Below are 22,977 nucleotides of genomic sequence, written 5' to 3'. Positions count from 1 at the left end.
TCCCTAACCTGACAGCCTTTTCTCTTTAGGGGAAGTTGCCCGCACGGATCACGGTTCCCCTGTCTGTCATTAGCCAGCCCATGAAGGGCAAGAGTGTGGTCACAGCCCCCATCATCAAAGGCAACCTCGGGGCCAAGTAAGTGCTGTGGTGAGGGATGGGCAGGGCCACTGGAGACTTCTGGGCACGACAGGAAGGTGGCTGGTGTCCTGGGTTCCTTCGTTGTGTTCAGCAGTGTTTCTTTGAGCACCTTGTGTTATTTTTGGTGCTGGGGACACAGCAGGAATTGAAATAGAAGTCTATCCTGTCTTCAGGCCTATACCATAGAGTGAGTGGGGAGAGAGAGGGTGAAATACCACCGGGGGTGGTGCTGTGTGCTCTGAGGAAAGAGCAGGGAAGGGCACAGGAGGTGCTGGGGTGGGGTGGTGCTGACATAGCCCAGGTGGTAGTTCCCAGAGTGGGTGTTAGAAAAGGCCTTGCCTTGACGTGGGAGCCCTGTGGTGTGATGGCTCAGAGGGTAAGGGCCTCCTAGGGAGCCTGGGCTTACTGTGGTTCTGACTTAGACAAGGATGAAGGGTGTGACAAGACAGTCTGCTAGGCTCAGAGCAGCTGCTTTGGGAGCTGGTTTCTGGTCAGGAGCCCGGGGCCCTGCCCATCGCCGTGTGGATGCAGGGCCATTGCATCCAGAGCCCTGGGAACCTTTGGCCCTCCTCTTTCCTCTGACCTGGGAAGCATAGGCGCTGGAAGAAAGATGGTCTCACCAGCTGGTTTCCACTTCGGTCCAGAATGCAAGGGTTTTCTCTGGGCACCAGACCTCCCCGTTTTCCTCCAGCGCCTGGCTTCTCTCTGGGCCAGAGAGGGTGCCCTGCCCCATCGTGTGCCTCACTCTTGCTTTCCCTCCGCAGCCTCAGTGGGCTGGGCCGCAACATCATCCTTACCACCATGCCAGCGGGTACCAAGCTCATTGCCGGCAACAAGCCGGTGAGTTTCCTCACTGCTCAGCAGTTGCAGCAGCTTCAACAGCAAGGTCAGGCCACACAGGTGAGGTCCAGGCAGCTGTCACCGCATCCGGTTCTCCTCTCTCTCTGCCTCTTGCCCTTGGCTGGTGAGCCCGCCTGCCATCTGTGGACCTGACCCTCTCTCTCTGCACGCAGGTGCGCATCCAGACTGTCCCCGCATCCCATCTTCAACAGGGAACAGCCTCTGGTTCCTCCAAAGCGGTCTCCACTGTCGTCGTGACCACAGCTCCATCTCCTAAACAGGCACCTGAGCAGCAGTGATGCTGAGGGAGGAGGACGGCTGCTGTGGACGCCACACCCAGTCGGCCCTCCTGGCTGGCAGGAGGGAGCCAGGCGGCTGCATCGTGCCTCAGGAAGGCCAGCGGTGGGATGATGGCACGGCTGCTGCCCCGAGGGGAGTGCGCTGCGAAAGGTTCACGGGGCTTCTGAGGTCTGTTGTATCTAGTCCAGGAGAAGCTTCTCTAGTGAGGCTGTGTGAGCCTGTCGAGGTCACACAAGCCACATTGTCTTCTGAGAGCAGGGCCCTGAGGGCAGGCAGGTGGGTGGGCGGTTACACCCTGTGTGGACGATGAATGGGCCTCACGCCAGGCGGGGGATTGCATTGAGCTTCTGGTCTTCTCTGTGACTGGTGGTCTGGTCCAAGTTCTGTTTCCAAATGTTTTTATGCAACAGGTCTTTTTCAAAAGACCTGTTGTACATCTTTATCAGGTAGAAACCTGGCCCACCTCTACGCCTGCCCCAGACCTATTATACTTGTTCTTTTGACCAGAATGAGAGAAAAGTAAGAGTCTCAGTGAGTTGGTGGCTGACTTGCCATCTGCATGGTGATGGAGAGGCTGTAAGATGGGGGAGAAATGTGGGGCGTGAGGGAGTGGGTTCCCCCAAACGGGAGTAGTTTGGCAGCAGCTCTTAAAGTTGGGGTGTCAGGATCTTGATGGTGGTCTGTATCTGCTGGTTTTGCCTGTTGATTTTGCCCTCCTAAGCAAGCCTGTCCACACACAAGTCCGGGACCAGTGGACAGAGTGGGCAAACGCCAGCAGAGATGCTGCTTTTGCAGCACAGACTTCACTGTAGTTCAGAGATTATACGTTTTGCTTTGCACCAGAGTACGAGTCAGCAAACACCTTGGGTTACCCTATTTATAAATAAAATTTTACACGGGAACATTGCCTACGCCCCTTCATTTATGTATTATCTATGGCTGCTCTAGTTAGAAGGCAGAACTGAGTAGTGTCATAGAGACCATGTGGCCTCACGCCCAAAATAGTTCTCAAGTGGCCTGTTAAGTAACACTTTGCTCACTTCTTCGCTGGGGTAAGGAGGCGGGAAGAGGAGGGGTTGTGGCTACGAGGTAGCACTGGCCACAGAAGAGGTGGATCTGGATTTACAATCATTTGATCCTGGCTGTTTCAGTTTTCAGCCTTCATCAAGCTACAGGCAGCACTCAGAATGACATTTTAAAATGTAATTAAAAGCACTGGTTGTTAACGATATCTGCTTTTTTCGTGTTGGAGCAGGGGTTGGACGGTAAAGCTTTTCTGCAGTGACAGGGCTTCTCTATCGGTCTTGAAAGTATCCAGGTTATTTAAGTATGTTTCTGGGAGTTCCCTTGTGGCTCAGTGGGCTAAAGATCCAGCGTTGATGTTGCTGTCGCTCAGGTTTGATCCCTAGTCCTGGAACTTCTACATGCTGTAGGCTTAGCCAAAAAAAAAATCTCTAACCCATGGAAATTTAGTGATGATCTTTGATGGGGTCTGGGTGAGAAAGTGGAGTTGGAGGGCCAAGAATTGGAATGACTTCATGTAGAGGGGGTGCTGGTGGGAGTTGAGTGATTAGGCAAGCTGCAGAGGTGCAGAGAAGGTTAGAGCAGCTGGCTGAATACACAGTGGTTTTACAGACATTTAATTCTTAAAGCAGTTCTATAAAATAGACATCATCCCTGTTTTAACTATGAGAAAATGCGAGAGTGAGCCAAAGCTAAAGAGAACCGAGATGTAAATGCACCCTTCTGATGCTGAGTCAGGGGCCCTGGCTGCTGCCTTCCTGCGGGGAGGGGGCCGTGGTGTGTCCTGCTGAGACGTGCTGACCATCCAGAGCTGGGAGTGGTGAGCCCGGATTACAGAGCACGGGATGGATTGGCAGCGGTAAGATGGAGCTCTCCATGGGTGGAAGGGGGCTGTCGTTTAAAAAGACTGGTAACGGAGAGAGGCAGAGGCTGCGGTGAAGGACACATCCTGGCCTTGGACCCAGTGGAGGAGAGTGCCTCTGCATGGCGTTGTTTCCTAGGGCACATCTCACGTCAAAAGTCCGTGTGATGGTTTCCGAATGAGGGGATGGTAGAAATTTGAGGGATCCTGTCTCTGGTGTTTATTGCTGGTTAAAACAAACCCCTTCTGAATTTCCTTAACAAATGATTTCGTAATTTGTTCAGCCTCAACCCTACCCCCTAATTTTATTGGCTGAAGTCACCTGACTCCACCCGTGTCCTTGGTGCCTGGGGGCATTTACATCCTAGCAAACAGGTATGTTTCAGGACACCACTGTAGGGGTGGTGGCCTGGTGAGTGTGGTCTGGTACTTCTGCCCAGCCCGTCAGCGGGTACCATAGGATGGCTGCCCCCCGTCGGAGCTACTCTGGTGACGTGACTGCCGTTTGCTCCAGTTGTGGTTCCTTAGATGCAGACCTCAGAGGTCTTGTAGAGACATAGTCTCTGTGGTGGGTGTTTTGGGGAGAGCAGTTCCAGAATAACTTGGCTCAGAGGCTGGTGAAATTATTCAAACCATGTATCTGACAGTAGATCTGGTGACTAGGACTGTGATGGGTTTGTACTTTACTACACACGTAAGAACACGTATGCAGGATTGATTACTTCCAAACCATGCTGTGAAAGGGGCATCAAAGCAAATTTTAATATTCTTTATCTGATCATCACACCTCAGCCCCTCACTCTGGAGAAAATGCTACATTTCCTTAAAGTGGTCTGCCTCCTCTCTCTCCCCTACCTTCCTTCCTTCCTTTCTTTCTTTCTTTTCTTTCTTTCTTTCTTTCTTTCTTTCTTTCTTTCTTTCTTTCTTTCTTTCTTTCTTCCTTCCTTCCTTCCTTCCTTCCTTCCTTCCTTCCTTCCTTCCTTCCCTTTCCTTTCCTTTCCTTTCCTTTCCTTTCTTTCCTTTCCTTTCTTTCCTTCCTTTCCTTCCTTTCCTTCCTTTCTTTCTTTCCTTCCTTCCTTCCTTCCCAACCCATGGCATATGGAAGTTCCCATGGTCAGGAATTAAACCTGCACGGCAGTGACAATGCCAGATCCTTAACCATTAGGCCACCAGGGAACTCCAGGAAAGAACACGAATTACATTAGTTGCCAAGAATAGATTCTCCAGAACTTGCTGGATGAATGTTTGGATTCCTACTCAGCAGGCAGACCAAAGTGGGTCCTGAGAGGGTACCCTCAGCTTCTCTTCTCATGATTCCGTCATCGTTTTCAATAGCTCGTTCTTTACCCCTCTCTAAGATGTGACCTCAACTCTGAGATGCTGGCTGACCGAGGGGGTTTCCTTTCACATATGTACGGTGTTCCTCCCGAAGAGCATAAGTGCTTCCTACGGATGGTCTCTGCTGTGTTGGTGTGACATAGCAGAGGGACCTAGCAGGCAATAAGCCGGCCTCTGAGTCCTGCTGAAGACTGGCTTTAGGACTTCGTAGCTGTGTGACCTTAGGCTGGTCCAGCTCTCTGAAGAGCCGGATTTTTTTTGGTACCGGGCTTGTGAGATAGAATGCGGTTCAGAGTCTAGGGAGAGCTGGACAAACAGTGCTGTGGGTCCATGTGACCTCTCAGATTTTGTCCTGTTGGTTTACAGAACTCAATTAATTCCGTGTTCCTTCCTGTTCTCATTGCCCTTGTGCAGACGATTCTGTGTGCCTGGAATGTGCTTTTTCTGTTCAGGCAGCCTGCTGCTTCTACCCCCTCCTTTGTCATGTGCGGCAGTTGTACTTCCACCCCTCAAGGCACCAGTCACCCTGCTTATATCTCTCCCTTTAGGCTGCATTCCTTGCTGGGCATGCATTTCGTTAATCCTTACAGCCATTTCCGTGCTGGCGCAGAATAGATGTTTAATAAATGTTTGTTGAAGGAAGTTTAAAAAAAAAAAAAAAGAATAGACCTGGAACAAAGACTCAGTTATTAAGACTTTATATTACTAGCTCAAGATTCATATCCTTTGCAGGATTTTTATTCTCTGCCTTCTGTAACTGGGCATTTTTCTCTCTACGTCATTATAGAGAGCTCCTGTCAGCACTCTCTCATTAGGGTGCTTTTGAGGAGTCAGAACATCTGAGTTCCAGCTCTCAGCTGAGCCACTAACTGGCTTCCTGATTAAACAAACACCTTTGGCCCAACTTTGTCACTTATCAACAGTGAGTGATATTACAGTAATTCTGGGATATTATGATTAGTTAGAAGATGTTTAATAAGTGACATTTAAAATACAAAACTTGTGGATTGTTTTACTTTGGAAAATGTATATTAGAATTATAGCTCTAATAAAAGGCCCTGTCATTATTGACTTAATTTCTGATAAGAAAGTACCTGCTTTCTTGAGAGAAAAAGGGCTAAATTATCAGAAGCAGTAATTCTGCTGGCTTCATAACCTCAATTCATCCATGAGGTCACTTCTGAAACTTTCAGAGTCTGATTTCTCTTCACCCTGAGACACAGGGAAAGGCTCGCCTCGCTTTTCTTCACAAAGGAGACCCCTCCCAACACAGACTTCACTTGGATGAGCGAGGAGGTGCAAACATACAGACTCTTGAGAGCAGACCGCAGTGAGGCTTAAAGTGGAGGGGACCTGCATAGTTTGCCACCATGTGTGTGCCCAGAGGCCACGCCACCTCCGCTGGGGACCGATGGCTGCCTCTATTCCTCGTCAGAGCCATTCAGGAGGGCCGTCTGGTAGGTGTGGCCCGACTTCAGCTTCTGAATCCCAATGATTTCTCTCTCTCCGGGCCTCTTTGCCCGAGTCAGAATGCTGTAATAGAGAAACAGCAAGTGACCCCCAGCAAGTACCCTTATTCCCTCACTTGAGGATACGGAGGCACCTGCTGGTTCTTAAAGCATTTCTCTGTCAGAGACCGTGAGGACTCGTCTGCATGGCTGATTTCTTAGGATTCTTTCGTGGATAAAAGGACTCATGATCAGTAATATTTAAGGGTTAATGTCATGACTGAGACTAAACTTAGGTCTCCTGCCCCCCCCCCCCCCCCCCAGTTTATTGTTTCACTGGCCAGGTAGTGAAAAAGAAACCACGACCTCATTTCCCTTCTGCTTGGTCTGCGTGGAACTCTTTCTGGGTGAGGTGCCCCTGCTTTGGGTAGGGAAATCAGGGACTAGGAAGAAACAGAGGCGCAGCTCTGAGGACAGAACTGATGGTACCAGGTGCTAAAAGTCTCTCAGTGGTTGAAGACTCTGGCTCTGCCCTTGACTCATTGGGTGACCTGGATCAAGGTCGCCCAGTGAGTCTTTCAGAGCCTTGGTTTCCCCATCTATAAACATGACATGCGTCCTTCATAAATGAGCAGTAAGTAGGGCCGTTTAGCACACTTCACGTGCTGGGACACAGTAGGTGGCTGTGGGTTTCCGGCCGCTCCGACAACCTCTGGGGAGCGAGCACTTTATGAGCACTTGCTGCTGTGCTGTCTTATCTGGTTGTCATGGGTCTCTGGGAAGTAGGGCAAATCCAGGAGTAAAGGGTCAGCTTGGGATGACTTAGGGACAGAACAGGGACTGTGATTCCATACCCCTGTCTAATGCAGTGTGATGGTTCCCATCACACCACAGACTTGAAATCTATCAGAACTGTGTTTAAAACTAGGTCTGTCAGGTCGCTGTGACCAGATGGGTCCTTTAACTTCTCAAGCCTTATCACCTGCTTCTGTAGGTGTAGAGGACCTGGCACAGAACCTGGCATACAGTTGGTGCTCATTAAGTGCTAGAAGTTAGTTAGTACTGCTTAGTTAGGAAAAGTGGGTCACTGGAAGCAAAAGTGATGCAGTGTGATACTTTCTGGGGACAGATTGGTTAGAAGGACAAACTTGACCAAAGGTATCACGTCTTGGACATACCAGAAAACCAGTGAGTAGCTGATGGCTACAATGCAGAGGGCCGCCAGGTAGTGCCAGCAGAAGCACATGGTGATGAACATGATGTTGTCGTGATCTTTCTGGTCCCATTCAGGTGCTCCAAAAGGCGGGTACAGCACAAACCCAATCTGGTGGATTATAGAGAAGCCAGGCTTGCCATTAGTTGGCGTGAGAAGCCCCCTCACCACCCATGGCTGCCAGAGTTGTCTGTGGTTCCCCACACCTCTGTTAGCATCCAAAGGCCTCTTTGCACAGGAGATTGCTCTACGTTAATTCTGGTTTTAGTGTAGCCTTACTTAAGACAAAGTTTCAGGGCCCACATTGCAGGTGAACGGTTTAGCAAGTGGAGCCTATAAATGGGATCAGTAGCTCCGCTGAGGAGGGCAGACAGGGAGATCCCCATCTGCTCGCCACGTGTGCCCCTAGATGCCACTTGTTTATGCGTCAGCAGGATATCATGGGTAAAGTCAATAAGTGGGCACAGGCAGAAACATGGCTTCTGACCCCCTTGGAGGAGTACCTCTGTGCTGCATCTCCTGGACACGCTCAGCAGGGCTGCTTCATCCATGCACCAGGTGAGGAGCATGGTTTCGAATCATTACCTGCCAGAACCAGGTGCCCTGAAGAATAATGAGGCTGGTTCGGAAAAGCTCCAGCACAATGTTGTCCCGGAGGATCACTTCCAGGACGAGGCCAAGAGCGCCTCCGAACACGATGTACAGCAAGAGGGAGTGGATGTGCTGGTCCAGCGGCGGCCGGTTGTGGACGTGGTAGTAGAAGAGGAAGCCTGTGTGGGGAGAAGACGGCCACGGGCTCGCTGCTCCCACTCCAGGGAGTCTGTCTCAACTTTGCCTTATTGGGAAGTATTAGTCTCAAGGCTAAACTTTCCACCCCTTGGGAAGTGAGTTTATATAACACTCTGGGGCCATAAACTGGTGCAGGTTAAGTGTGTGTGTGTTTGTCTGTGTGCGTGTCTCTGTAAAGCAGCAAAAAAGAATCTTTACAGGATGGAAGGTGAAACGTTGCTAATTTGTGACAAATTGTATGCATCCTTGAAATTCAGTTTTGCCATCTTTCAGCCTTTTTTGAATGAGGTGGTTAGATTATAAAATGCTTTTTCTAGCCCAGTTAATATGAGTTCTTCTGTTCTAGCCTCCGGGTTGGCCCTATGAGACATGTGATGGAGTCCAGATGGGCTGGGGGTGGAGTGGAGTGCAAAGTCTCCCTAAACAGAGGGTGATCCCTCAAGTGTGGAGGGGCAGGGAGAGTCTGGGCTCTGCCAGCCAGAGCTCTGGCTGAAAGCCTTAGGCTTTCATGTGCTGCTTTATGGAATATGTCATCTGTACATCCAGAGCATAGGACTAAGTCCTTACAGGATACCAAAGTTCAGAGATTGGGATTTTCTGGGGAAGGTTATTAAATTTGCTGTATATTTCTGATCCTTTGCACGTCAACCCCTCTCGACACGGCCCATCTGTGTCTGTTTCCGTTTCTCCATCTCTACCACCAAGTTACCTTCATTGAATGCTGCCACAGCCATAACCAGTCTGTCCAGCCCCAAGGGGATGTGGGTGAGGAGGCAGGTGAGCATGTCCATGATTCCCGAGACCGCAAAGAACAGGTACATGGTGCTGTGCTGCCAGTTCATGAGCTTCACCCAGTTGTTGTCATGGGACAGGTGTAAGTGGGGCCCATCCGGGACAAACTGCTCTGCCAGGATCCCTGCGGGGAAGTGGGAGTCGGGGTTGAGGAGGGAAGAGCAGCGCCAAGACAGAAGCAGAGCAACCCCAAGTCCTGAGCAAGGAGTGGTGGAGGGTGGAGGCAGCCCTTGGCTCGGTGGACCTACTTTGCTCTCGCAGATGCACCAGTTTCAGTATTAAGTACCTGCCGAGGAACCTGTGTAGATGTGTTACTTTAGTCATTCCTTTGGGTGCGGGAGGGGAGAAAAAGCAATAGAAGCACAGCCCACAGGTCCCCAGGACACTTGACCAGCAGCTGAGATGACAACGAGGCCTTGTCACTTAAGTGAGAGTGTAGCCGATAGATTCATCCATCTGTGGGTTCCCTCTGCCAAGTCAGCCATGAAAGAAATACGGAAAGAAACAATTAGGTTGAGAATAATAGAATCCCAGTGAGACACATCAGTAGCGAAGATGCTAGTGCAAGCCTAGTGGCTCCCAGGCGTGAGCTGCTCTTACACACAGAACGAGCTAAGAGTTCAGGGTCCCTCAGACTGAGTGAGGCCTCTACCCCAGATGCCAGGAGAACAAGGTGAGGCCACACCTTGCTGTCTCTGGCCACTCTCTAGCTCAGAAGGTGAGCTCTGGGGATCAGGATCTGGGTGAAGCGGTACTCAGGGCAGCTCTCACTTCTTACCCATCTACTTCATCACCTTCTTTGGAAGCAAACGATTTGCCTTTTGCCTGGTGCCCAGGATGTTCTTGAAGCTGAGAACAAGTCCTCCATGACAACATTCTGGACCCCGTCTCCCAAATATTTCTTTCTCAGATTGGCCCCTTTCTGAATTTATAGAGGATGAAGGTATTGGTGGAAACAACCCAGAAAAAGGATGTCCCAGTCCTTAAGAGCATAGACTCTTGTTTGCTTCCCATTGCATCCCCAGCACCTAGACAGCCAGTCCCTGGCACGCAAGTAGGAGCCCAGGATGAATATTTTCACTAGCAAAGACACCCAATCCCATTTTTCTAGTTACTTAGGCCAAGGTGATGCCGTCCTTGCCATTTAAGCCATATGGGCCCAATCACTTCTCAGCTTCAGAGAGTTGAGAAGGGCTTCCTGATGCCTGGGTAATGGGTGGAGGAGAGATTGAGCGGAACTGTGTGGCTTTGCTCTCCTCAGAGCAGCTGTGGGCCAGGATGACAGGAGGCAGAATGTAATTGCAGGGTAAGAGCCCTCATCACACACGTGATGGGCTGGTCCTGAGAAGGAATGTCTTGAGGGCCACGAGTGGGTGGATTTTGTTGGAATGGGGTGCAGTGGAGGAAAATCACCCTCAAACAGCCCTCTTGGCTTCTTTCATTCTCTTCCCCTGCTTCCCTGACTAGCCTTCCAGCATAAATTTCCTATCTCCGTGAGTGCTTGAGCTTTGGTGATGGAGGTTATGCCAAGGGCATTAACCACTCCTGAGATTCTAGTGGAGAGACAACTGGGGGTGGGGGGGGAAGCAATTTTTTTTTCTAAATCTAAGTTCCATTTAGTACTTTTTCATGTACATGAGCTTACTCTTTTTTTTTTTTTTCCATGTGTTTTCTGTCTTATGAAGTATGTCATCTAGGTCTATGTTCCTATGAATTATACCTGTTTCTTTCTGGGGGAAGAAGGCAGTTTATTTGGTAGTTTTAATTTTTTTGTGTTTTTTTTGTCTTTTTAGGGCTGCACCTGCGGCATGGGGAGGTTCCCAGGCTAGGGGTCAAATTAGAGCTGTAACTGCTGGCCTATACCACAGCCACAGCAACGCCAGATCTGAGCCATGTCTGTGGTCTACACCATAATGCCAGATCCTTAACCCACAGATCCGGTAATGCCAGATCCTTAACCCACTGAGCAAGGCCTGGGATTGAATTTGTATCCTCATGGATGCCAGTCAGATTTGTTTCCACTGTACCACGATGGGAGCTCCTTGGTAGTTTCTCATAGTATAAAACTTAACTATGATGTAAGGTGCTACTAACAACCATCAACTATAAAGCTCAGGACACAGGAGGTACTATGAAGCAGTGTTCAGTGCCCGACTGAAAGTTGTTGCTCTCTATCCCTGCCAGTGGAGACATCCAGATCACAGGGTCCACGAAACGGATTACGGGTTCTGGGGATGACTGGGAGATGCCGTGGGCCAGATGACCCCCATCCTTACCGATGACTGAGAACAAAGTCCTGATGGCAGCTTCAGTGATCTCGAGACGCTGATAGTAATGAGTCAGCTGGCTGCTTTTCGCCTTTTGGTAGAAGTACTTCAGGGGGTACTTTACTGACCACCACAGGCCAACTATCAGGAAGAAACTCCCCGGGAGGGCATGGCCCTTGAAGTTTGCCATCAGGGTCCTAGGACACCTAAATAAGGGGACAGCTGTTAGGTGGCTGGATGGAGGAAACAGAAAAGGGTATTTTGGCAGGAAACGTCCATGCCTGAAAGTCCCACTTTTTTTTTTTTTTTTGGTCTTTTTGCTATTTCTTGGGCCGCTCCCGTGGCATATGGAGGTTCCCAGGCCAGGGGTCCAATCGGAGCTGTAGCCACTGGCCTACACCAGAGCCACAGCAACGTGGGATCCAAGCCGAGTCTGCAACCTACACCACAGCTCACAGCAACACCAGATCCTTAACCCACTGAGCAAGGGCAGGGACCGAACCCGCAACCTTATGGTTCTTAGTCAGATTCGTTAACCACTGCGCCATGACAGGAACTCCTGAAAGTTCCACGTTTTAAACCAGTGAAGGAGCCCCTCGTTCTTGCAGAAGAAGCTTGGGTGTTATGTTAAGTGAGTTACAAGCCCAAGAGAATACCAGTGGCCCAGAGACTTTCAAAAATGTGGGTATAATTAAAGGGGAAAGGAGGATGGGTAAATATCTCCTGATCTTAGGATAGGAAAACCTCCCTAGACGTAAAGGGAAAGGAGATAATTAGAAAAGAAAAATAGTCATCTCCATAAGTATTTTGCATATAAGACACATGAGAAAGCAGATCATTGTGGGGTGGGTGGGGAGGCAGGTAAAGCAGACCATTGCGGCAGGGGGGAGCGGGCGGGTTGGTGGAGAACATTGCGGTAGGTGTGATAAATGGATACTCCATTAGAGAGCCTATACAGAGTTAATAAAAGACCATAGAAGAGTGACACAAACCACACGATTCACAAAACCATATACATTGATAAGCACTCTTACTGTGCAAATGAAAACAATATCATTTTTCACCTCATTTGAAGAATTAGAGGGTTTTTTGTTTTGCCACACCCTTGGCATATGGATGTTCCCCAACAGGGATGGAATCCAAGCCGCACGGGACCAGGGATCGAGCCCACGCCTCAGCAGCCATCTGAGCCACTGCAGAGACAATGCCGAATCCTTAACCTGCTGTGCCACAGCTGGGCACTCCCAGAATTAGAGTTTTGATACAGCCCTCTAAGTATGAGTGAACATGGTCATTCAAATTTAGTAAAATGACAACGTCTGTCATTCAGCCAGAGGTGCGGAGAGCTTATCTCAACCTTTCTATGATTGAATTCTAGAATTTTCTCTGTCACATTCCTGGTTGGTCTGCTGCCACCACAGCTGGGCTTGCGACCTCAGGCACTAGCAAAGCTCTGCCTTCCCCCTGCCATTCTTCGAGTGTTCTTTCCCACGGGTTTGCCAAGGATTTCTGAATCTGTTTCCTTGGCAGCAGAGCCATTTGTCTTTGAGACCAGCACCAAAGTATTTAAAAGTCATTGAATAAGGGGAACCCTGTTAGGGTGCAGTCAGGCCACAGTCTTCCATGTTGTTACCTGAGGGTCTAACAGTTTCACAAGAATAAACGCTTCTGTTGAGAGTTTAGATGAACTACTCCATGGTATTGCCGCCTTGGCACCTGTTTTTTTGTGGCAAGGGGCCTTCACCTGACACTAGCCCCTCTTTCAAACATGCCCTCGAAACAGCTGCAGAGTCACAAGTGATGTGCAGTCTTCCTGTCTCAGGGCCTTTGCCCTTGGTGTACCCATTGGATAAGACCCTGCAAAGCTTACTAACACCCTGATCTTTTTAGTCTGAATTGACTAATATCTGGGAACCCTAAAGCACTCCATCTCTGGACCCTAATAAAGGCACATATGTGTCCCTTGTCCTGCCGCTTTCTCTGCCTGTATCCTCCTTTGATCTCCCCGCATGTCCCTCAGGGTGTGCTGTGTACCCTTCCCGGACCTGTGAGTAATAAGCTACCTCAGTTCTCTTGCAGGCTGTTGAACTGAGGCCCACCCTCCGACATTCCAGGTGTTCACAGTCATCACAGCTTCCCAGTTCGTTGTCTATCTTTGGTCAATTTCTGCTTCCCTGAAATGGTTGGTTGGTTTTGATAATTTTGTCTAGTTTTACACTTACTTTGGGGGAGGGTCATGAAGGGAATTGCCTCTCTCTTTATGCTGCCATAACCGGAAGTCCCTCTTCTCATTCTTTTTTAGCCCTCTACCGATCAACATTTAAAAAAAAAAAATCTTGGAGTTCCTTACTGGCACAGTGGGTTAAGACTGGTGTTGTCCCTGTTATGCCTTCAGTCACTGCTGTGGCGCAGGTTTGATCCCTGGCCCAGGAACTTCCACATGCCGCAGGTGCAGCCAGGAAAAAAAAAAAAATCTGTTTCCATTTAATCATTTAATGTTTAACACAGGTTCCTTTCAGGATCAAGACTCTTATACTCCTTTGTTTGCCTAGTCAGAAGTGCAGAAAAACAAGCTTTGCAAATCTGCCCTGCCCTTCCCCATTTTTCTGAGAAGCTGAACTCTAAGTGGATGCAAAGTCCTTTCCTGCCTGCATGATGTCCAATTTGAAAAGCCTCACCCTTCCCTTTTACCTGGTTTAAAATTCACACTGGTGGATAGCATGTGCGGAGAAACTGCATTTTACTTCATGTGTGCTGCTTAGGAGGCTGAGTACCTTGATTTGATGGAAGAGGAGCAGGAGAGGTAGATTTCTTTCCTTAACACGTTAATAGGTTATTAGATGAGCTACATTATAGAACGTGTAGAGAGAGAGGGCGGGTGCAGTTTTAATAGGAATCAAGGTAATAACGTCAAACAGAATGAAAATATTAGATTTTGATAACACCATTCAGTAAAAATAAAGCAAACAATTAAGGGGTGACCTCTTGAATTCACAGAACGGTGTGGCCATTAAAGAAAACCCACAGGTAAGAAAACATAGGAAGTGCTTCCACAAAGACAAATTCCTGTATTTTTAATAAATTTACTCTTGATGTCACATGAGATAGTAATATGAAGGGAAGATTAAATGTTTTGAGAGGTAATGGCTTTGAGTTAAAGCTGGAAACCAAGGCTAGAGGTTTGGGCAGCTTCTCATTTCATGTCTAGGAAAAGGAACATCATGTGAGTGAGAGGTTTTGCTTGCTTTCCGGGTAGTCCTGGTTTTTAAGCATCTCCCCCGCCTCCAGTCTGCATTCCCTCTTTTTCATTTAAGGTAATTTAAATGCAAGACAAGGGAGAAGCTGTTAAAAAGGGGACAAGGAGGTGAAAGTAAGGATGAGTAGGGAGTGAGGAAAGGAGTCCTAGGAGTAGGGGACAGGTTGTGCAGAGGAGAGGAGAAACTGGTTGATGCCATTTGCCTGTAGTTAAAAATAAAACTTGAGTTCCCACTGTGGCTTGGTGGGTTAAGAACCAGATATAGTGTCCGAGAAGATGAGGGTTTGATCCCTGGCCTTGCTCAGGGGGTTAAGGATCTGGCATTGCTGCAAGCCATGGCATAGGTTGCAGATGAGGCTTGGATCCCCTGTTGCTGTGGCTGTGGTGCAGACTGGCAGCTGTAGCTCTGATTTGACCGCTAGCTTGGGAACTTCTATGTGCTCCATAAAAAAAAAAAAAACAACCAAAAAAAAAAAAAACAAACTTGATGTGGTTCCTCTTCTTTTTTAAATAAATCTGACATTTCCCCCTATTTATTTTTTTAGTATTCGGGCCGCACCTGTGACATGTGAAAGTTCCCAGGCTAGGAGACAAATCAGAGCTGCAGCTGCCGGCCTTGGCCACAGCCACAGTAATGCCAGATCCGAGCCACATCTGCAGTCTGCACCACAGCTTGCAGCAATGCCAGAACCTTAACCCACTGAGCAAGGCCAGGGTTTGAACCTACGTCCTCATGGGTACTAGTCAGGTTCTTAACCAGCTGAGCCACAATGGGAACTCCTCCCCCTAGTTTAGATGGGAAAAGCATGAATAGTGAAGGAAGGCTCTGTGTAGATGAATGAGAGGATTGAAAAGGAGCAAGAAAAGTGAATTTTGTTTTCTTGAGTGCTTAAGGTTTGCAACCTCCAAGGTTAGCAGAACCAAGGACTTGGCATTCACTGCAGGGGAAGAGTTAAAGCCAATTTCCTTGAGTATGTGACGATAGGATGCAAATACATAGGCTCCCAGCTATCACAGCCTGGACCTCTGCTTAGCTCCAGTCACACCTTTGACCTAAGTTATCTTCACTGTGGGCTTGTCTTCATCATGGAATGTTATGTAACCATTAACAAGGAGGAATTAGCACTATACCTGCTGTTCTGGAAGGTTTTCCTCAAAGTATTGTTGTGGGAGACACGAAAGATGGGAAAGACTGCTTATAACATGATGACTCCATTTTGTGCAGAACTGATTATGTCGCGCATATCTGTATACACATGTGTGTGGGTATGTGATTGTGTGAACAGGGAAAGCAAAACGGAAAATTATTTGACGGTGTTTAATGCACACACCCTTCCGTTGGAGTTCCCTGGTGGCCTAGTGGTTAAAAATTTGGTGTCACTGCTGTGAGCTGGGTCGCTGCTGTGGCTGGGGTTTGATCCCTGGCCTGGGAACTTCTGCATGATGAGGGCGTGGCTTAAGCATTTCTGGCTCTGTCTCTAGGCACATGGTACAGTGGCACTTTCTGGCCCCTTGTGGTTTGGTGGGATCCTGTGAGCTGAGAGCAGAAGTAACACGTGGCACTTCTGGGCTGAGACGGGTAGCAGTCAGTTCAAGACCCTCAGAACACTTACCCTTCCCTCCTGACTATCTGTATTCATGACAGTAGCTCCTCCATCAGCCTAGATCCCAGAGTGAGAAACGACGGGTACTGCACACCAGCCACGAAGAACACATGGCACAAGAAATAAAGGGTAATGCACTGCTGAGCTTTGTGAGCTGTTTTTATCTAGCATGACCTAACCTAACAAAAAAACCAAGTCCTATATCAGTATATGACTTGAAAATATTTTCTGCCTTTCTCTGGGTTGTCATTTTACTTTTTTTTTTTTTCTTTCCTTCTTTCTTTTTAGGGCCGCACCCTAGGCATATGGAAGTTTCCAGGCTTGGGGTCGAATTGGAGCTGCAGCTGCTGGCCTCCACCACAGCCACAGTAACATGGGATCCAAGCTGCATCTGTGACCTACACTGCAGCTCATGGCAACACTAGATCCTTAACCCACTGAGCAAGGCCAGGGATAGAACGCTTGTCCTCATAGATACTAGTCAGGTTCATTACCACTGAGCCACAACGGGAACTCCCTGTTTTACCTTCTTGATTGTGCCCATTGAGGCACAGAAGCTTTGAATTTTGATGAAACCCAGTTAATTTTTTTCTTTTCTTTTTTGTATTTTATCATATCTAGGAAACCATTGCTTAACTCGCTGTCATGAAGATTCACTGTTATTTTTTTTCTAAAATTTTTACAGTTTTAGCTCTTATGTCTATGATCCATTTTAATGAACTTTTCAGGGAGGGATCTAATTATACCCTTTTATGTATCTAGTTATCCCAGCTATTTGTTGAAAATATTCTTCTTTCCCCCAGTCCAATTGTCTTGGTGAACCTGTCTAGCCTTTATTCTTTTTTATTTTTATTTTACTTTTTAGAGCGGCACCCATGGCATATGGAGGTTCCCAGGCTAGGGGTTGAATTGGAGCTACAGCTGCTGGCCTACTCCACAGCCCCAGGAATGTGGGATCGGAGCTGCGTCTGCAGCCTACAGCACAGGTCACAGCAATGGCGGGTCCTTAACCCATTGAGCAAGGCCAGGGATCGAACCCACATCCTCATGGATCCTAGTCGGGTTTGTTAACTGCTGAGCCACGAAGGGAACTCCCCACCTTTTGTTCTTGCAAATGGATTTCCTCAGTATTCAGGGAAGATCTTGGCCTATAATAAGACCGTAATGAAGAAAGAGTAATTTAGCTATTATGACACATATATTAATTACTTTAATAGGGTGTACAGTGTGTTATAACAATGAAGGGAGGATTCCAATTTAGCCTGAGGGGACGATGAGAAGAATTATGGAAGGAAGTATCCCTGATGCTACCTTAAAAAATGAGAAAACACAGGCTGCGTGGGTGGAGTTCCAGACAGAGCAAATAGTGAACGAAATGGCTGAGAGGCAGTTGCAGCCAACCATCTGTGTGGTCAGAGCGAAGCTGGATACTGTTGCCCACTTTCTACCCTACCATCCCACTTGCCCTTAAAGACCCAGTGTCATTCCCTTCCATGGGAGGAATGCCTTGAAATTGTCTGATTCGGAGTTCCCGTTGTGGCGCAGTGGTTAACGAATCCGACTAGGAACAATGAGGTTGTGGGTTCGATCCCTGGCCTTGCTCAGTGGGTTAAGGATCTGGCGTTGCCATGAGCTGTGGTGTAGGTTGCAGACGCGGCTCGGATCCCGCGTTGCTGTGGCTCTGGTGTAGGCTGGTGGCTACAGCTTCGATTCGACCCCTAGCCTGGGAATCTCCATATGCCGCGGGAGCGGTCCTAGAAAAGGCAAAAAGACAAAAAAAAAAAAAAAAAAAAAAGAAAGAAATTGTCTGATTTGGAATGAAAAAGACAGCCTACCTAAAAGTCAAATCAACTAGACATTGTGGTCCTCTGTGCCCACGTTTCTCTGGAAAAGGATATCGACCGACTCACACATGGACCTGAGTTAGAAAAGATGTGAGTCAAGGGTTATATTGGTATGAGTGTCTTCTACTGCCTAGATTTCCCTAAAGGAAACTGGGTTCCTAAGCTTCCCTTTAAGAGGAAATACAGTCATGTAAGAAAAAGAACATGAACGTTTGAGGGTCACACTGGTTTTGCTACCTCCACTGGTAAGACCTTGGACAAATCCCCAAACTCTCTGAATCTCAGTGCCTGTCCTTCTAAAATAGGGACACTAATACCTACCTCACAGGGATGTTGCAAGGATTAATTGAAAGGGTCTAGCAGCTAACTAGAAAAAGAATATAATTTTAGTTTCCTCTCTTCTCTGGTGCTCTATACCCATTCCCCCAATCAATGAGGAAGACACTTGGGCTTCTCTCTTAGGAGAAGAAGAATTCTTGAACCAAGCAAGGCTGCTGTCCTTTGTTTTAAGTAGCTGACCCCAAGGCAGGGGATCACTGTTGAACCTTTATCTCATCTTGAAGAGGCTAGTGATTGAGAGGGTTTTTTTTTGTTTTGTTTTGTTTTTTAATGGAAATAGGAAGTGTGTTTGGTCAGTAGAGAATAGGTTATGGGAAGAATACAGCACATTCTTTTACTCCAGAACATGGTTTTTTATATTTTCTGAATCTGTCCTTGCCAGCAGAAACACTCAGGTGTTTTCTGGACTGTGTTTACTTTGGAATACAACCAACCGTGCCTGACTCAGCTTTCAGTGACTCTTCAAAAAACAGGTTTAATACCCCTCCTTGTTCTGTGAGCTGTTTGGTAATGCAGAGGAAGCACAAGTTTCAGTGTTGAAAGTTCTCTGTTGCGAACAGGCTGAGGTGACCTGCTTAGTCCTGAACTTGAGGCAAGGTGTATCCTTGCTCTACACTGGCCCGAGAGGCCTTAGGCAACTCTGAAGTCCATCACTCTTCTTCAGAATTTGCCATTGTTTTTTCTCTGTGGGTGAGTGCTTAGAAGAACATGGTCAGAAAGAGTAAGTCTGGAATGAGTCTGAACCTCTTTCTAGCATGAGTTCATGATGATATGGAACAAAATTACCATGAACATGAACAAGAGCTCAGTTTGGTTCCTAAGCAAACTATGGTCTCATCCCCCCCACTCCCCACCCCTGCCAACATGTGCCTATCAAATATAAGACTCTGTGCTAGGTGCCGAGGGGATAATCAATTGAATAAGAAAGGATCCCTACCATTAAGGTGTTTATAATCTAAAAGGGAGCTATGTACAAGTGAAAAACTGATGTCAGGAGATAAACTACCACAGTCCTTGGGGACATAGAGTAGAAAGTGAGTACCCCTCACAGAGAATCTGAGAAGGCCTCACAGAGGGGGCTGGAATTGGAGCTGGGCGTTTTTTGATTGCCTCTTTCAAACTGAAAATTAGGCGGTCTTACTGGAATCCTGAACTGAGGAATGAAAACCAAACCTGAGCTAAGTTTCATTATTTCTCAAGCTCAGATAAAGAACATTGGCCCCTGAGTCAGAAGACCTGGGTTCTAGTCCAAGTTTAGCTGTGAACTTTGATTTTGAGCAAGATATGTCACCTCTCAGGATCAGAATTTCCTTGTTTGTTAAATGGGTATAATTTGGAAGAGGTAATCTCCATGGCCCTTCCTAGTTCTAAAATCCCTTTCTGAAATGAAAAGGGATTAGGGAAAGTTCAGTCATGGTGAGGGAAGGAGGAAGTAGGTTACAGATGCCACCAACAGAAGCAGTTACCAGCTGCTGCTTCAGCCTACTTTAAAGTGAAGGGGGCGTCTCTGGACTTGAAAGCTTGGCTTATTTTTCAGGCAACAAGGAAACACAGTTTAATATCCTCTATTTCCCTTCCTTCCCTACTTTTGGTGAATTTGTTCAGCACTTACCTTAGATGGCTTGCCGAACCTTCTGCTTCACGCAATGGCCCTTCTTGCTGTGTGCAGGATTCTCCTCCTGTTTCCCATGGGCTCGTTTTTGAAAACTCACAGCTTCCTTCAAACCTAAACCTTTCCTCTCATTTTCTCAACAAGATTGAGACTATAAGGTATAACCACCTCAACTTGCTCTTGTTCACCCACAAATGCATATGTATCCACATCCATTTCCTCCTCAGATCTGCCCCTCCTCTCCAAGGCCACTCCTCAGTCCATATTTTGTATTACAGCCTCACCTGTGCCCCGTGGGACCTCGGTCTATCGGACATGAACGTCTCTCACCATTAATACCCTTTCCCCCCTGCAACCCTGCCGAGGCCCAAGACTTTTTCCAACAAAATAATGAAAGAAGAAGGTTCTGTGTCGCTCTTCCTATTTCAGTCGTAATATATATAATGTCTATAAAAGGGACAAAGAATAATTTAACAACCATGTCCCATGAACTGGCTTAAGCAGGAGAACTTTACCAACATCCTTGGAGCTTCCTCAGACCCCTGCTCCCCCCAAGAAGCAGCCATTATCCTGAATTGTGTGTTTAGCATTCACTTTCTTCTGCTTTGCTGTATACCATGCTTACTATGTACATTATCTCCAAATGACATATAATTGTGCACACTTTTACACTATACATATTTATATTGTCAAAGCATGTGGATCTTTTTCCTCACCATCTCACCCAGTCAGTAGCCAATAAACACTTTTGATAATAGATTTATTTATAGATAATAACTTTTTTTTTTTTTGCTGTGGTATAATTTACAAATTGTGTTAGCGTCACATGTACAGCAAAGTAATTCTGTAATATATATATTTCGGATTATTTTCCCTTATAGGTTATTACAAAATATTGAGTTCTCTGTGCTATACCGTGGGTCCTTGTTGGTCATCTATTTTATATATAGTAGTGTGTATATCTTAATCCCAAACTCCTAATTTATCCCTCCCCTCACCTTTTCTGTTTGGTGACCATAAGTTTGTTTTCTATGTCTATGGGTCTATTTCTGTTTTGTATATAATTCATTTGTATCATTTGTTTTAGATTCCACAAATAAGCAATATCATATGATATTTGTTTTTGGCTTCATTTAATATGCTAATCTCTAGGTCCATCCATCTTGCTGCAGGTGGCATTATTTTAGTCTTTTTTTATGGCTGAGTAATAGTTCATGGTATAAAAAACCACATCTTCTTTATCCATTCATCTGTCAATTTAAATTGCTTCCATATCTTGGCTGTTGTAAATAGTGCTGCAGTGAATATTGGAATACATGTATCTTTTTGAATTGTGTTTTTCTGCCAGTATATGCCCAGGAGTGGGATTGCTGGATCATACTGTAGTTTTATTTTTAGTTTTTTTAAGGAATTGCCATACTGTTCTCCATAGTGGCTATACTAATTTGCATTCCCATCAACAATGTAGGAGGATTCCCTCTTTTCTACATCTTCTCCAGCATTTATTATTTGTAGACTTTTTAAAAAATGATTTTTATTTTTTCCATTATAGTAAATGTATTTGTAGATCTTTTTTTTTTTTTTTTTTTTTTTTTTTGTCTTTTTGTCATTTTAGGGCTGCTCCACAGCATATGGAGGTTCCCAGGCCAGGGGTCGAATTGGAGCTGTAGCCGGCCAGCCTACGCCACAGCTACCGAAACTCAGGATCCGAGCTGTATACCTACACCACAGCTCACGGCAATGCTGGATCTTAAATCCACTGAGCAAGGCCAGGGATGGAACTCGTGTCCTCATGGACACCAGTCGGGTTCATTAAGCACTGAGCCACGATGGGAACTCCTATTTGTAGACTTTCTGATGATTGCCATGCTGACCAATGTGAGGTGATACCTCATTGTAGTTTTGATTAGCATTTTAATAATTCGCAGTATTGAGCATCTTTTCATGTGCCTTTTAGTCATCTGTATGTCTTCTTTGGGGAAATGTCTATGTAGATCTTCTGCTTTGTTTTTTTATTGGGTCGTTGTTTTTTTATATATTGAGCTTTTTGAGTTATTTGCATATTTTGGAGATTAATCCCATGTCAGTCACATTATTTGCAAATATTTTCTTCCATTCTGTAGGCTGCCTTTTTGTTTTTTTCTGGTTCCCTTTGCTGTGAAAAACTTTTAAGTTTATTGGTGATGAACATAGACACAAAAAATCCTCAAAAAATACTAGCAAACCAAATCCAACAATACATTAAAAAAGGATCATATATTATCCCAGGGATAGAAGGGCTTTTCAATCCGTGTGATACACCACATTAACAAATTGAAGAATAAAAATCATATGATCATCTCAATAGATGCAGAAAAAGCTTTGGATAAAGTTCAACATCCATTTATAAATAAAATCTCTCCAGAAAGTGGGCATAGAGGGAATCTACCTCAACATAATAAAGGCCACATATGACAGATCCACAGCTAACATCATACTCAGTAGAAAAAGCTGTGAAAGCATTTCCTCTAAGATTAGGAACAAGGATGTCCACTCTTGTCATTTTATTCAGCATAGTTTTAGAAGTCCTAGCCACAGCAATCAGAGAAGAAAAAAAGGAAAAGGAGTACAAGTTGGAAAAGAGAAGTAGAACTGTCACTGTTTGCAGATGATATGATACTATACATAGAAAATCCTAAAGATGATCTACTGCCAAAAAATTAATAGAGCTCATCAATGAATTCAGAAAAGTCACAAGGTAGAAAATGAATACACAGAAATCTGTTGCATTTTCATACACTAATAACAAAGGATCAGAAAGAGAAATTAAGGAAACAACCACATTTACTATCACATCAAAAGGAATTAAAATACCTAGGAATAAACCTACCCAAGGAGGCAAAAGACCTGTACTCCAAAAACCGTAAGACACTGATGAAAGCAACTGAAGAAATTGAAGATGACACAAACAGATGGAAAGAAATACCATGTTTTTAGATTGGAAGAACCGGTATTGTTAAAATGACCATATCACATAAGGCCATCTACAGATTCAGTACAATCCCATCAAACTGCTAATGGCATTTTTCACAGAAGTAGAACAGAAATATTTAAAATTTGTATGGAAACACAAAAGACCTAGAATAGCAAAAGGAATCTTGAGAAAGAAAAAGGGAGTTGGAGGAAACAGGTGCCCCGACTTCAGACTATACTACAAAGATACAGTTATCAAAACAGTATAGTACTGGCACAAAAACAGAAATAGATCAATGGGATGGTATAGAAAGCCCAGAAATAAACCCATGTACTTGTGGTCAATTAATCAACCACAA

The 22,977-nt window shown here is 46.1% G+C and overlaps 2 protein-coding genes across 12 annotated transcripts in view; one reads left to right on the top strand and one right to left on the bottom strand.

Annotated features, from left to right (window-relative positions):
• Nucleotides 1-2,508, top strand: part of NFRKB (nuclear factor related to kappaB binding protein) — a 39,204-nt gene extending 36,696 nt beyond the window's left edge. For all 7 annotated transcript variants that reach the window (XM_021063150.1, XM_021063151.1, XM_021063149.1 and 4 more), the window contains exons 24-26: nucleotides 30-136; nucleotides 904-1,039; nucleotides 1,153-2,508. In XM_021063150.1, coding sequence (XP_020918809.1) covers nucleotides 30-136; nucleotides 904-1,039; nucleotides 1,153-1,278 — 369 coding nt within the window. In that variant the 3' untranslated portion in view covers nucleotides 1,279-2,508. The remainder of the gene's footprint in view (nucleotides 1-29; nucleotides 137-903; nucleotides 1,040-1,152) is intronic.
• TMEM45B (transmembrane protein 45B) overlaps nucleotides 5,185-22,977 on the bottom strand; it is a 29,462-nt gene continuing 11,669 nt past the window's right edge. The window contains exons 2-7 of one of the 5 annotated variants that reach the window (XM_021063155.1): nucleotides 16,971-17,019; nucleotides 11,021-11,217; nucleotides 8,662-8,868; nucleotides 7,749-7,933; nucleotides 7,129-7,274; nucleotides 5,185-6,035 (exon numbers count right to left, since the gene is read on the bottom strand). In XM_021063155.1, the coding sequence (XP_020918814.1) occupies nucleotides 5,924-6,035; nucleotides 7,129-7,274; nucleotides 7,749-7,933; nucleotides 8,662-8,868; nucleotides 11,021-11,201 (831 nt within the window). In that variant the 5' untranslated portion in view covers nucleotides 11,202-11,217; nucleotides 16,971-17,019 and the 3' untranslated portion in view covers nucleotides 5,185-5,923. Of the gene's footprint in view, nucleotides 6,036-7,128; nucleotides 7,275-7,748; nucleotides 7,934-8,661; nucleotides 8,869-11,020; nucleotides 11,218-15,880; nucleotides 16,207-16,970; nucleotides 17,467-17,706; nucleotides 20,618-22,977 lie in introns of those variants that run through there. The other 4 variants (XM_021063156.1, XM_021063154.1, XM_021063153.1 and 1 more) reach the window with 4 other exon arrangements.

Source organism: Sus scrofa, chromosome 9 (genome assembly GCF_000003025.6).
Source record: "Sus scrofa isolate TJ Tabasco breed Duroc chromosome 9, Sscrofa11.1, whole genome shotgun sequence".
NCBI classification, from domain to species: domain Eukaryota; kingdom Metazoa; phylum Chordata; class Mammalia; order Artiodactyla; family Suidae; genus Sus; species Sus scrofa.
This window is presented reverse-complemented; position numbering and strand designations above follow the sequence as displayed.